The 12,486-nt window shown below is 41.1% G+C and overlaps 1 protein-coding gene across 3 annotated transcripts; it reads left to right on the top strand.

Annotated features, from left to right (window-relative positions):
* Positions 1-22: 22 nt before the first annotated feature.
* Positions 23-11,881, top strand: LOC117590201 (probable serine/threonine-protein kinase MARK-C). 3 transcript variants are annotated; one of them, XM_034282652.1, is made up of 7 exons: positions 23-943; positions 6,578-6,757; positions 6,833-7,344; positions 7,402-7,624; positions 7,691-7,901; positions 7,974-8,649; positions 8,725-11,881. In XM_034282652.1, the coding sequence occupies exons 1-7, from the start codon at positions 763-765 to the stop codon at positions 10,309-10,311; spliced, it is 3,570 nt and encodes a 1,189-aa protein (XP_034138543.1). In that variant the 5' UTR covers positions 23-762; the 3' UTR covers positions 10,312-11,881. The 3 variants fall into 3 exon arrangements, with proteins under 3 accessions (XP_034138543.1, XP_034138541.1, XP_034138542.1); XM_034282650.1 differs by having other exon boundaries at positions 24-943; positions 7,974-8,683; positions 8,756-11,881; XM_034282651.1 differs by lacking the exon at positions 23-943 and adding an exon at positions 3,687-4,213 and having other exon boundaries at positions 7,974-8,683; positions 8,756-11,881.
* Positions 11,882-12,486: the final 605 nt, after the last annotated feature.

A 12,486-nucleotide genomic window follows, 5' to 3' on the forward strand; every position in this document is an offset into this window, starting at 1 on the left:
TGATATATATCTGACAGCCCTATGCTGACGTCGTCTGTCGGAAAAAAATCTTCGAACGGTGAAAAATGGATCGGTAGCTGGAAAGATACTTTTAAGCGAAATACGCAAAAAAAACGGCTTTTGTCCGCTATTTCAGCGATTTTTTTTGTGCTGTAATCGGCAGGAATAATTTTTAACAACGACCACTACACCACCACCCGTCAGTTCCAGCAAAAACAACACAATACCTGCAATATAATTACTTCTGCACCACAGAACACCCAACTATTGCACAGCCAGCCAAGCCCACAAAGGAAAGGTGGAACGCAAAAAAAAAAATAAGAAAACCAAAACGGAAAAAAGGAAGAAATTGAACTTTTTGCCTGCTTTGCCGATGTGATGAGAGAAATCTGCAGTCGCCTACTCCAACAATAAAACTACTAGTAAATTTGAACCAAAATCCTGTCGTACGAAAGAATCAAATTAATTCACACACCACACTCGCATTTCTTGGCAATTGGATTAAAAGAGTATCACAGGCAGAAAAAATATTTTCAACCAGCCACCATTTTGAATGAGCTGAAGCAGCAGATAGAGAGAGACCGTAACGCAGCCGACGCAGCAGCAACGTTTCTTGGATTGCAGCTGGCGTCACAAGCCCCCTTCTAGCCTATTCAGTTCCTGCTATTTGCATCCATTAGGACGCCGAGACTGTGCCGGGCCACCTGGTGTTCATTCTGTGGCCATAAATAATTTCCAGCGAAAACGCCAACTCCCGAAAATATGGTTGAGTTTAAGGAAAAAAATGCCAGCACAGCTGCAGCAGGCAGCGTGAAGCAACATCAACGCAACGCCAACGCAGGGAACGTGAACAACAACCCTAGAGGTTCTGGAGACAGTGGGTTATGCGGCAGTGGAGTTTCTTCCAGCAACACGGATAACAGCTGCAGCCAGAGTCAATCAGGTGAATATATAGAGATTACTCCTAGGTTTGGGTAACACATACACTTTTATGTGTTGTTATAGTGCTTAGTCATATTGACAGTTAGGAAAGTTCTCGACATTTCCTTTGCTCGACTTCCACGTTACGTTTGTGTTTCGTTTCATCATCAAAACTTTTGCTACGCTCCTATTGATTGTATCAAATCAATAGTAGCAGTAAACATGTGCATACATATGTATGTACATGATGAGTCTATAAAAGTGCACATTGAAACATATGCAAAGATCGACTCGACGTGGTCGAAAATACATTTTCTCTTTGTTTTTAACGAAATACCGGGGCGAGAAACAGCTGCTGCTGTGGAAGCCAATCAAGCAAGGCGGAACAAGAGAGTGACACGCAAAAGAGTATCTACGAGCTGAATGTGGAGGCATTTAAAGTAACGTGAGTCACTCTACGGTCCATGCAATTTGTTCAAAACGAATGTTTTGGTAACAAAGTTTTATAGCTTAAAACAACGACGTTCATAGCGGTAGCTACGATCTGGCAGTTGGCAGCGCGGCTGGCAGAGCAGCCTGCATATAACCTTGATGACGTTTATTGCTCTTGATGACGTTTATTGCAACCCAAAATAGAACGACAGGCCAAAGCGAATTGGAAAAAGCAAAGTGAACGAATGAACGGACTAACAGAGACAAAGCGATGAGAGCGGCCTCTCGTGCCTCCTACACGCTCCTATGTTGACCGAGTTTGGTGGCAACTGCAATGACGGCAGATTTCAAATAGAATGGACCGAACCGAATCGTACGCGCAAACGAATATCTAAAACCTTAGACCAAATAAATGAAACATTTACATATACCGAAATAAATTGTTGTAGAATACACCATTCACAAGCTAGTAAACGCTGGTGTTTTAATTGAGGGCGATGTTATTCAATAAAACCATTCATACATACAAATGTACATATGTATGAATGGATGTGTATGTTGTCTGTTCTATGCTGGAATAAAAAAACATGGAGGACAGCTAGTGCCTACGTGCACCTTTACATTCGCGTCTCTTAAAGTCCCTCAGTCGCCCGCTCTCAAAGCCCCGAGAGAGAAATTGTTACATATGGCAATGCCGCCTTTAGCTTAACAAAACAATATCAGCTGAACTTGTTGTTTACTTGGGAAAGACGAACACAATGCTACATTTAAATGGGTTTCCTTTGCCCTTTCCACGTTTATGCTTTTTAAAAGAATTCGAGCACATCAGGCCACTTTGTAGAAGTCGAAGTGTGTGTGTGTCTGTGCGTCTATTCACACTTCAACCTCCCAAAAGCCATGAGCTACGTGAGACAGAATATACATTAGTGTTTGTGCTTGTCCACACTCGTAACAACAGTGGTGAAACAGAGCTGCCAACTACGGATGACGAAAACAAGTCAGTTTCCAAAAAAATATATTAGGATAGAAATGAATGAAAAACAGTAGTTACTAGTAATTTTGAATTATCAGAATTTCGATATTACTTATGTTGACTTGTTTTAACGACACTGCTTTATAGTTTTTCCGACGCATGCTTTCAAAAAGTAGACATGTAGTGGCTCTTAAAAAGCTGACTGCAGCAGCACTAATGGGGAAGAGAAACCGACAATTTGATTCTAAGAGTATATGTTTATGCGCTGTATGTTGGTGCCGCTCGCTCTTTTTCTCTCTTTCGAAGAGTGTTTCGGCTCTCATATGTAAATTATTACTTTAGACAGCATGGTGTATTCTTTGCATCATGGAGGGATTGTGCTAAACATCATGCTAAACTACAAACATATATACAACATACATCATAAGGCTTCATACCGGTCTTTCTTCTTCAACGCAAACTCTTAACTGTTCACCGTACTCTTCTCTTCGCCCACCTTCTGTTTTGTTGCTATTTCCCCTGTCGTTGTTTTTGTTTTGAGCTGACACAACCACAAAGATGCCATTTGTCGCTGCCTTTACTTATTGTCAAAACTGGTTTTGCTAATAAATGATATGGCTTTGGATTTAGTTTTTCTCTTTATTTTTTTCTCTTGCTTTCCTCACGCTCTTAATTGTTTGCTGTTTTATGTGTGCCTGTGTGCACGACTATACATACTCTATGTATATGTATGTATGCACTACATATGTATATGCAGTATTTTCCATGTTATCACCACAGGTATCGTATCGGCTGATTCCTTTTTTTAAGTTTGTAGGAGGGACCTGGGAACTTACCGAATCCCAGTAATTTCAATAATAATAAGCATCAACCGTAAATAATTTTAGTATCCCGGTTGCTGTTGATTATACATACAAATATGGAAAAAATACAGGTATTCAAATATTGACTTTTAACTGATTCAAACACACACATGTATGGCTGCATTAGTGCAACCAGAATTTATTATATGTACTTCCGGGCAGGTCTGCTTGTTATTTACTTTGGCATAAGATAATATACTCTTATTGGTGTGGAGAATTCGGCTTTGCGAAGCCGAAATCTCCAGCGCTTTGAGGAGGCTTCTGGTTGCTTTTCTTCTATCTGCAATACATATGTACATACATATGGCACGTGTAAAGAGGGAAGCCGAGAAACAAGAAAACCAATGTACATAAATACACTTTTTATTACAAGTCACAACAACAGCACACTCTCGCTCTCATTGTGGCGCTCTCATCCGGCAAAATAAGCTCACTCTCGCGTCACGTCGTCGGTAGTTTTTTGGCTGTTTGTCCGCGGTTCGCCAACGGGCGCGTGTTCGATTCTTTCCTCGTTGGCGCCGAGTACGTTAGGTCCGCTACAGTTTGTCCGTGTTTTTTATTTTTTAAACCACTTTTTTCGCCCATTCGTTTAATTGTGCACCAAAAACTTTTCCGCATCCACCGGTACAACGAATCCCTTCCGTTATCTTTCACCCACTAGTTAGCAAAAGCCAAAAATTTTTCGTGTGCTCCACTCGTCGTGGGTTGTGGCTATCTTTGGGGAAAAAAACGCATTGAGTGTGATTAATAATGAAGGCGAGTGAGTGAAAAATAAAATGTGGATGTCGAAATCACAGACGGCTTTTTTGCGTATTAACTTGAAAATTAATCCAGAATAGGGTTGAAATTAGCCCAAATCCAAACATCGAAACCACAAAGTAGCCGGAATACCTACCGGTAGCAATTTTATCTACGCATTGCAAAAACGTGCCGCACAGAAGCGAAACGGGCGTTGCTTAGACGAATTGCGTTGCGATTAAAAGGCGAGAAAGCAATAGCAACAACATCGCAGCAAACATGTTGGGTAAATACAAAACAAGCGTAGAAATAAATAGTATGTGTGTGTGTGTGTTATATTCTTTAAGTTTAACCAACACAATTGCGAAAGCTGCATACATTGTACATGTGTATGCATGTATGCATGTATAATTCTTATGTTCTTCAGTAAGGTGCAATCTTGGGATCTGCATGGGAAAACGTTTCAAAATGCCGGTTTTTGATTTTTGATTTGGCGACTTTTCCGCTACCCATTAAATCAGGTTGCTGCCCTTTCAATTTGGATTTTGCGTTGGTACTTTCGTATATAGTGCATGAGCCAGCATGTGTTGATGTTTATGCACAAACAAGTGTTAATATATATGTACATACTTATATACATTATAAAGTAAAAGTGCACATGGGGCGTAAGAATTAAATTCAAGCTTGATATTGTTATTCTTTATTTTGTATTCATGCTGTTTATTCGATTCTTTTTCTGTGGTCGCTTTTGCGTTGGTTCGCCATTTCTATTTAATTTTTGCTTTTACAATTTCATTTTGCTGCGCAATAATTTTCTGCTTCTTTACAACACAAACACTCGCATACCGCGCCTGCTGTGTCTGTGTGTGTTTTGCCCATGAAGTCATGCAAAACTAGAAGGTGGCGCAATGAGCAGACTGACTGAGCTCTCAGAAATTTCAATCTTCGCTACTAGGAGAACAAATATGAAATATTCCATTTCGATCAGGGGTGCGATCTTCTCCCACTCACGCCACTCCACAGTCAACATTGTGAGAGCTCCAAACAGTGTGCGTCTCCTTGTCTTACATTCGTCATGCTATGAAGTAATACCAAAAGAGAGATACGCCTTATCTACTGTTTGCTCTCTCTCTAAAATGTTGCTCTCTTTCTTTCTCTCTCCGCTGAAAGCTCGAACCGCATGTTTTTTTCCTCCATCAACAATCCATGCTAGTGATAAAATCAGCACAAGAGGTACGAAGCGAAGGAACTCAATACAATAAGAAATATATTTTCTATTGCCCGATTTTACCGCACAAACACATTTTTAAAATTTGTGTTGAGTTTAAAGCTAGCTTTTTGCGTAGTTCATTCTTATCGGCATTTTGTTTATTCGCATAATTATTTGCCACCGTACTCCTGCGTTTCTATACGTACATATGTACATATACTGTGTTTATTGTTATGGAACTTTGAAAATTTGATTATGTTTGCTCGTAAACCACGAATCTAAAAGGTTCTTTCCAGGCTGATAATTATGGTTTAGCTATCAGGTGAGTTTTGTTTGGTTAACAGTAGATCTGAGCACATGCTGTATTCTTCATTCTGATACACTAGATTGTAAATAATAAGATGCAAAATAGCCACGAGAGTGAATGTAATTCGAGGTGAAAAGCCGGCCGGCAATCAATGATCAATTGTTTATTTACATGCTTACATATAAGTTGTGTGTATGTACATTTAATAGACATGTGTATGTATATATTTACATATACATACTATGTATTATTCTCGAAGTTATTTTGGAGGATACTTATCTCTATCTCACACCTTGCATATTTATTTGGTATCTTTAAGATTATCTACGCAATTGATACAATTTACGAAATCCCAATAAATAGGCCAAACATAAATTTAGACAAGAACCGACAACCGCCTGCGCAAACTTTTGTGTACGTAAGCATGCGAGGAAGTCCGGAAGAAAAGACCGAGAGCATCGAGGTCGTACAGATGAGACGAGACGCGTTGCAAATGACGCGATAACGACTTCGAATAGAGGGGGGGGGTGTTAGTGCTGTGTGTTGCACACATGCAGTAAAAATGTTAGTTGAGGCGCACCAAAATTCTATCTGAAAACACACACCAAGTCTCAAGATCAGATATTTGATGCATATTCCCCACTTAATTCTCGGTGACCCAACCCTTAATTTCCCTTCAGTGGTGGTGTGATTGCGGAGGCAGCCAACAGCGAATTGCGATGTGATTAGGAGGAGATATTCGTGCAAAGTGCAACGGGCTTTGAATAGTCAAAGCGCTGAATGCGACAAGAAAAAAAAATCACACAATAAACCTAGCTGATCGTCAGCCGCCTTACTTTTATTGCCATCGGGTGTGCTGTGGCCTGACTTAGCTTTAGACAACCCTCTGTACATATATTTCCAAACAGAATTTTTCTATAAACCTGTGAGTGTGTGTTTAAATATTAGTATTCGGCTGCTGCGAGAGTTGTTTACGTCCCGCGATTTGCATTATACGCAGTTGGGCAAAATAATTTCTTACATCGACTTCCTTCCTATTTCCAATTACTATTTATATTCATTGATAAATGTTGAAAACTACTTAAATAAGAAAGATAAAAATAACAGTAAACCAATAAATTCGATCGTTACAGATGGCCAGAATGAGCTTACGCGCTACAGTAGCGAGGATGCGTCGGGAAATGAGTCGAGTGAAGCACCCAACATGACCGAGGTGGAGCGGCAGGCCGAACTGAACCGGCACAAGGAGGAGATGCAGAAGAAGCGCCGTAAGAAACGCATTAGTTCCTCTCTGCATTCGTCAACGTTTCAAGGTTAGTATGGTGGAACATGTGGAAGTACGTACTCTCGAACAGTAATTTAAAAATAAATCTCGAACATCTTATTAGAACTCTACAAGCTGACCGGTGAAATACTTGGCGAGGGCGCTTACGCTTCGGTACAAACTTGCGTTAACATTTACACCGACCTGGAATATGCTGTTAAGGTTATTGATAAGATACCAGGACATGCGCGTGCTCGTGTCTTTCGAGAAGTGGAGACATTCCACCATTGCCAGGGACATCTGGGCATCTTGCAATTGATCGAGTTCTTTGAAGATGACGAAAAGTTTTACTTGGTGTTTGAGAAAATCAATGGCGGTCCTCTGCTCTCCCGCATCCAGGAGCACATCTGCTTCTCGGAGCATGAGGCTGCGCAGATAATAAAGGAAATTGCCTCAGGATTGGATTTTCTTCATAAGAAGGGCATTGCCCACCGTGATCTCAAGCCGGAAAACATTCTCTGTGTGAAAACCGACTCGCTGTGTCCGATCAAGATTTGCGACTTTGATTTGGGCTCTGGCATAAAGTTTACCACGGATGTCTCCTCGCCAGCAGCCACTCCCCAGCTATTGACACCAGTATGTACACCACAACTCCGAATCAATCTTATCTGATCCTTATTATATATTTAACAGGTCGGAAGCGCCGAATTTATGGCCCCCGAAGTTGTCGATTTGTTTGTGGGCGAAGCAAACTATTACGACAAGAGATGCGATTTGTGGTCCTTGGGAGTCATTGCTTACATTCTGCTCTGTGGCTATCCACCATTTTCGGGCAACTGTGGAGAGGATTGTGGCTGGAATCGCGGTGAAAACTGTCGCACTTGCCAGGAGCTCCTCTTTGAGTCCATTCAAGAGGGTAAGTTATCTCAGTTGCCATTATATTTAATGTTTTTAACTTTCTTTGGACATGTGTCTATTTCAGGACGCTTTAGCTTTCCGGAGGCCGAATGGCATGATGTAAGCGATGAGGCCAAAGACCTGATTAGTCGTCTGCTGGTCAAGCAGGCCTCAAAGCGTCTGAGCGCGGAGGCTGTTTTGAATCATCATTGGATTCGTATGTGCGAGCATGAACCGCCGACTAGCAGGCAGTCTGGCCGCCACAAGGCATTGCAGACCCCAAGCAATATTCGACGGTAAGTAATATAGAGCACCAAAGATAATGCCAACCAACCGATATATCGGATCTCTTATTTTCGAACTTTTAGGAATCACCAGTCTGCTAGGGAAATTTCGCAGTTTGCCGAGTCTGCCATGGCTGTTAAGCGCGTGATCTTGCAGCATTTCTCCATGCGCTATGACTACATGAAAGAGCGTCCCAACATCTACCAGCCATCACAGGCCTATATGGATGCTTATAGCGATGAGAACTATAATCCCAAGCCGCCCTCTCATTACACTCGAAATCGATCACAACGCACAGCTGCAGCAGCAGCAGTGGCAGCAGGAGCTGTGGCAGGTGGCTTGTCTAGCTATGGAGGACGCATGTCCTCGATTCATGGCCAGAGGACGAGCAGCCGTCACTCTTCCAGGAATGCTTCACGCAACGCATCTGCGATATATCCAAGCAGTGGAGGATTTAAGACGTTGAATGTTCACGAGGAAGACGATGATGATGACGCACTCGAGGCCTTTGGACGTTTGGATGATGATGACGACGAGTGGGCCATGTCGACACGTCGCTATCAGCAGCAGCGCGAGCTGCAGCAACAGCAGGAGGAGACGCTTGGCGATGATCACGAGGATCACTATAGGGAGAGCGTCAGCGAGGGAGATGAGGGCGACGACTTAGAGAGCGAGGATTATCAACACTATAAGCATTATTGGCGCGAGTTAGACGAAGATGAGGGCGATGACTATTTGTATGAGCAGCAGCAGCAACGCGTCGATGATATTGCAGAAGAGGAGGAGGAGGAGGAGAACGAAGAGAAGGAGGAGGAGGAGAACGAAGAGAAGGAGGAGGAGGAGAACGAAGAGAAGGAGGAGGAGAAGGAGGAACGAAACAAACAACACGCTGACAATCGAAACCAATTGAAAGCTAAAGTGGAACAATTTGGCGAAGCCAATGAAAACGAACAGCAGCCGAAGAATGGTGGGTGTGAGAAAGATCTTATTATGGATAATATGGAAAAATCGAAGCAAAGTGAATTTGCTAAACTCACAATGACAACAACAATGCGCAATGATGCGCAGGAGAAAGAGAAGGAGAAGGAAAAGGAATGGATGAAGGAGAAGGAGAAGGAAAAGGAGAAGAATGAGCAGGATGATGTTGATGGAGCTGAGAGGCAAGGACCATCAAGTGATATTAGTGCTACTACCATCACCGATAATAACAAGAAGCAAACACCAGTTAAGACTACAACAACACACATTAACAACATAAAGCAACAATGTGAGCAGCAGCAAACTGGAGATAATGATGATGATGTTAAACTATTGGATAGTATTAGTGATTTAAATGAAAAGCTACCTGAAATTTATGAGACTGCAAATATTGTTGTCAACTCAGCGGCAGTGCAACCAACAACAACAGCAGCAGAAACAGCAACATGCCCACCAATCGATAACATAAATGATGATGATGATGTTTTGAAAGCGATAAATAACGCTCCGAAGACAACTGCAGCTGAGGAGACAACAATGCGAACGACTTTTGGTAAATCACACGAACAGCAACAACAACAGCAACATACAGGCTACAGCAAACCAACACGCAATGTTTGTTTTGCACTTGATGCATATCAAAATGACGAGGATGCCGACATAGACGAGGACGATGACGATGACTACGATGAGGATGACGAGGGAGAAGATGAAATGGAGCCACAGTGCAATAGTTCAGCAGCTTTTAAGCAACCGCTGCCATCTATTTCCAATGCCTATACACGGAAGCAGCGCCAGCAGCAGCAACGATACATTGTGCCACGGTACCAAGGTCAGGGTGGTCCGGTTTCGGGTCAAAGGCAACCTGAAAATTGGCGCTATCGCACTCATCACTCGGAGCAGCAGCAGCCGGCCGCTGGCTATCGGAAGTACCGCCCACCCTTTAGCACTGGCGGGGGCGGTGGTCACTATGGCAACCAGCAGCGCAACTATTTGGGTAGTTTCTCGCACAGCGGCGGTGCCGCTGGCTACAAGGTAGCTCCATCGATGCAGCCACCACCGCAGCGAAATAACAGCGCTGGGAGCAGCAGCGGCAGTGGCGGCTCCCCTCCATCAGATGAGCAGTCTACATTGCCGTCATCTACGATCCGCAACTGGCGCCAAGATTGCGTTTACGTAAATGCATCCCCAATGCGCAGTTGTGGAATGAATCAGCAGCAGTCGCGGGCCGCTGTGCAACATCGGCAACATCATCAACAGCCAAGAATTGGCAGCGGTCGCTTTGCCCATTCGCAACCAGCCCTGTTGATGGAGGAGCTGCCCAACATTCGCATTGGCCTGTCCCCTCCAAGCGAGAGCTTGCTGCTGCAGCGACGCATGCGGCAGCAACAGCGAGCCAATGATCTGTCAGAGTATTGTGAAGCTGCAACTGCTAGTGGCTAGGCATGCCTTATGCCCTTTTCAGCTTTAAGAAATGTGTACTGCGTCGAAATACATAGTTTTGTGGCGTTTTTTACGCACATTCTCAAATTCAACTTTCCAGTTATATACCTTGTTTGGTGCAACATTTCAACCACACGCAAACATTTCATTAAAACGTAAACGCAAAAATGCAAAATCCTACTAAAGTTCCGTCATCGCAAGAGAAACAGATACAAAATTGTGGTAAGGAAGGATCGAGATAATTAAAAGAGCGAATCGCCTTCAAAGAGCAATTGTCTACGCTGTTTTGAAACGAAAGCCAAAGTCGTTCCCGATAAAAAACGTACTTTTTTTATAAAAAAGATTCAAAAATTGTAATTTGTATTGAACTTTAATTTTTTATTTTGAAAAATAAAATCGAATACAAGAAGTGTTTGAGCGAGATGCATTAACCAATTAACATTTTTCTGTTCTATAATCCTGTAATATTTCATGTAAATTGAGCAAATGTGAAATTTTTTGAAAACTTGAATATTGTAATGAAAGTAATGAAAGGAATATTTAAAGATCTTGTAAAGTATCTGTGTTTCAAATAACAGAGAACAGAATAATTATAAAAACTCATGCAACCATCCACAGATTTAGAGATGCTTCAGATAATTCAAACAAATCAGCGTGCAGATGTGTTTAAGCTCTTCGACATGCGGAAGTGCATTCATTGTCTATTCAGTTTTCAGGTCTGCAGTTGTCAATTTTATTCAATTTTCTAAAAAAGAATCTTTCGAAAACAACTAAAAAATATATTTTTTTAAGTCTTGAAAAAAAATGTACACCCACTAACAAAACACTATAGACAAACCCAAGGGTTCTTGACATTTAACGATGCTGAACATTTTTCATGGGCGTAAATAAAGGTAAAACAAACAAAAGAAATTGTGTTAAATACATAATTATAATATTTAAAAAAATTGTGATATAAAATGTAAATGTAAATGCACCTGAAGAAATCTATCTATCAAATGACGCTGTGCCATCAACAACATCCACACTTCTGACTACTGTTAAGGCCGCCAGGAAGAGGAAGTTTCCGCAATCTTTATTTGTTTACGCCCCCAAAATCAATGTCAAGTGCATCATCAATACTTCTATTTTTCCAACAAACTAGCTTACACTAAAAACTTCCATCTAAAACAAAAAGTATAAAATAAACTCAAAAAATCCCTATTATAAAATATATAAATGAAATGGAGAGAATCGATGGCAAAACAGCATCAGTTTAGTTCAGTTAAAGTTTAGAACATAACATTTATAAAACGACAGCGTCCAGAACATTTTTCACTATTTCACTATATCTATTCCTACAGAAGCAATTAAGTTTGCATTAAAAAATTTGATAATATGGAAATCGCATTCGTTTTAATTTGTTAAGCTGTGAGGAATGTTTCGCAACGAAACAAAAAAATGACTAAGGCAAGATACTACTACGCTCACTTGAGATAAAATCCTTAGTTTTCAAACGTCCGTTAAACGTATGAGTAAACTTAAGCTGTTGGATACTGGTCAAGAGCTGCTTTAGTAAGTCCGAACAGAAACAAAAGTGAAACAATTGATACAAAAATTGAATAATACCATTAATTGAAATGTTTGTATGACAAATTTGTTTTGAAATAATTGCTGCAAGAGATATAAAAAAATGTAAAATGAAAATGAAAATGTGACTAAGATAAAGTCAACCTTCAATAAACGAATGAATAGATATTGTTTTATACATAAAAAAGTCAATAAAAATGCAAAATATACAAAATGTTAAATCTTGTGTTGTCGGTCTAAGGACAAATATCCGGAATACAAATATTAAATGCATATATGGCCGTAAAAACAAAATTAAAAAGCTCAATAAACAAATCAGCCATCCTAATCCAAAAAAGGTATTTCCTTCTCTTGCAATGGGTGACTTCTGATCACTTCTGATCCGGGAAGACCAAAGGCCGTGAAGTCGGCCCTGGAAACCATTTTGATAAAACAGATGATAAAACCTATTTGTTTGATTTTTCATATATTATGTCACAAGAATTTGCTAACTAGCTTAACTTGGCTTAAATACAGGGATAGCCTAACGCGAATTCATTAGGTTGGCCTCTCTAGTCGAACTGGATCTGGAACTGCTATCTCTGGCTTTGTCAGTCTGGTTGTACT

This window comes from Drosophila guanche, unplaced genomic scaffold (genome assembly GCF_900245975.1).
Source record: "Drosophila guanche unplaced genomic scaffold, DGUA_6, whole genome shotgun sequence".
In the NCBI taxonomy this organism is placed as follows: domain Eukaryota; kingdom Metazoa; phylum Arthropoda; class Insecta; order Diptera; family Drosophilidae; genus Drosophila; species Drosophila guanche.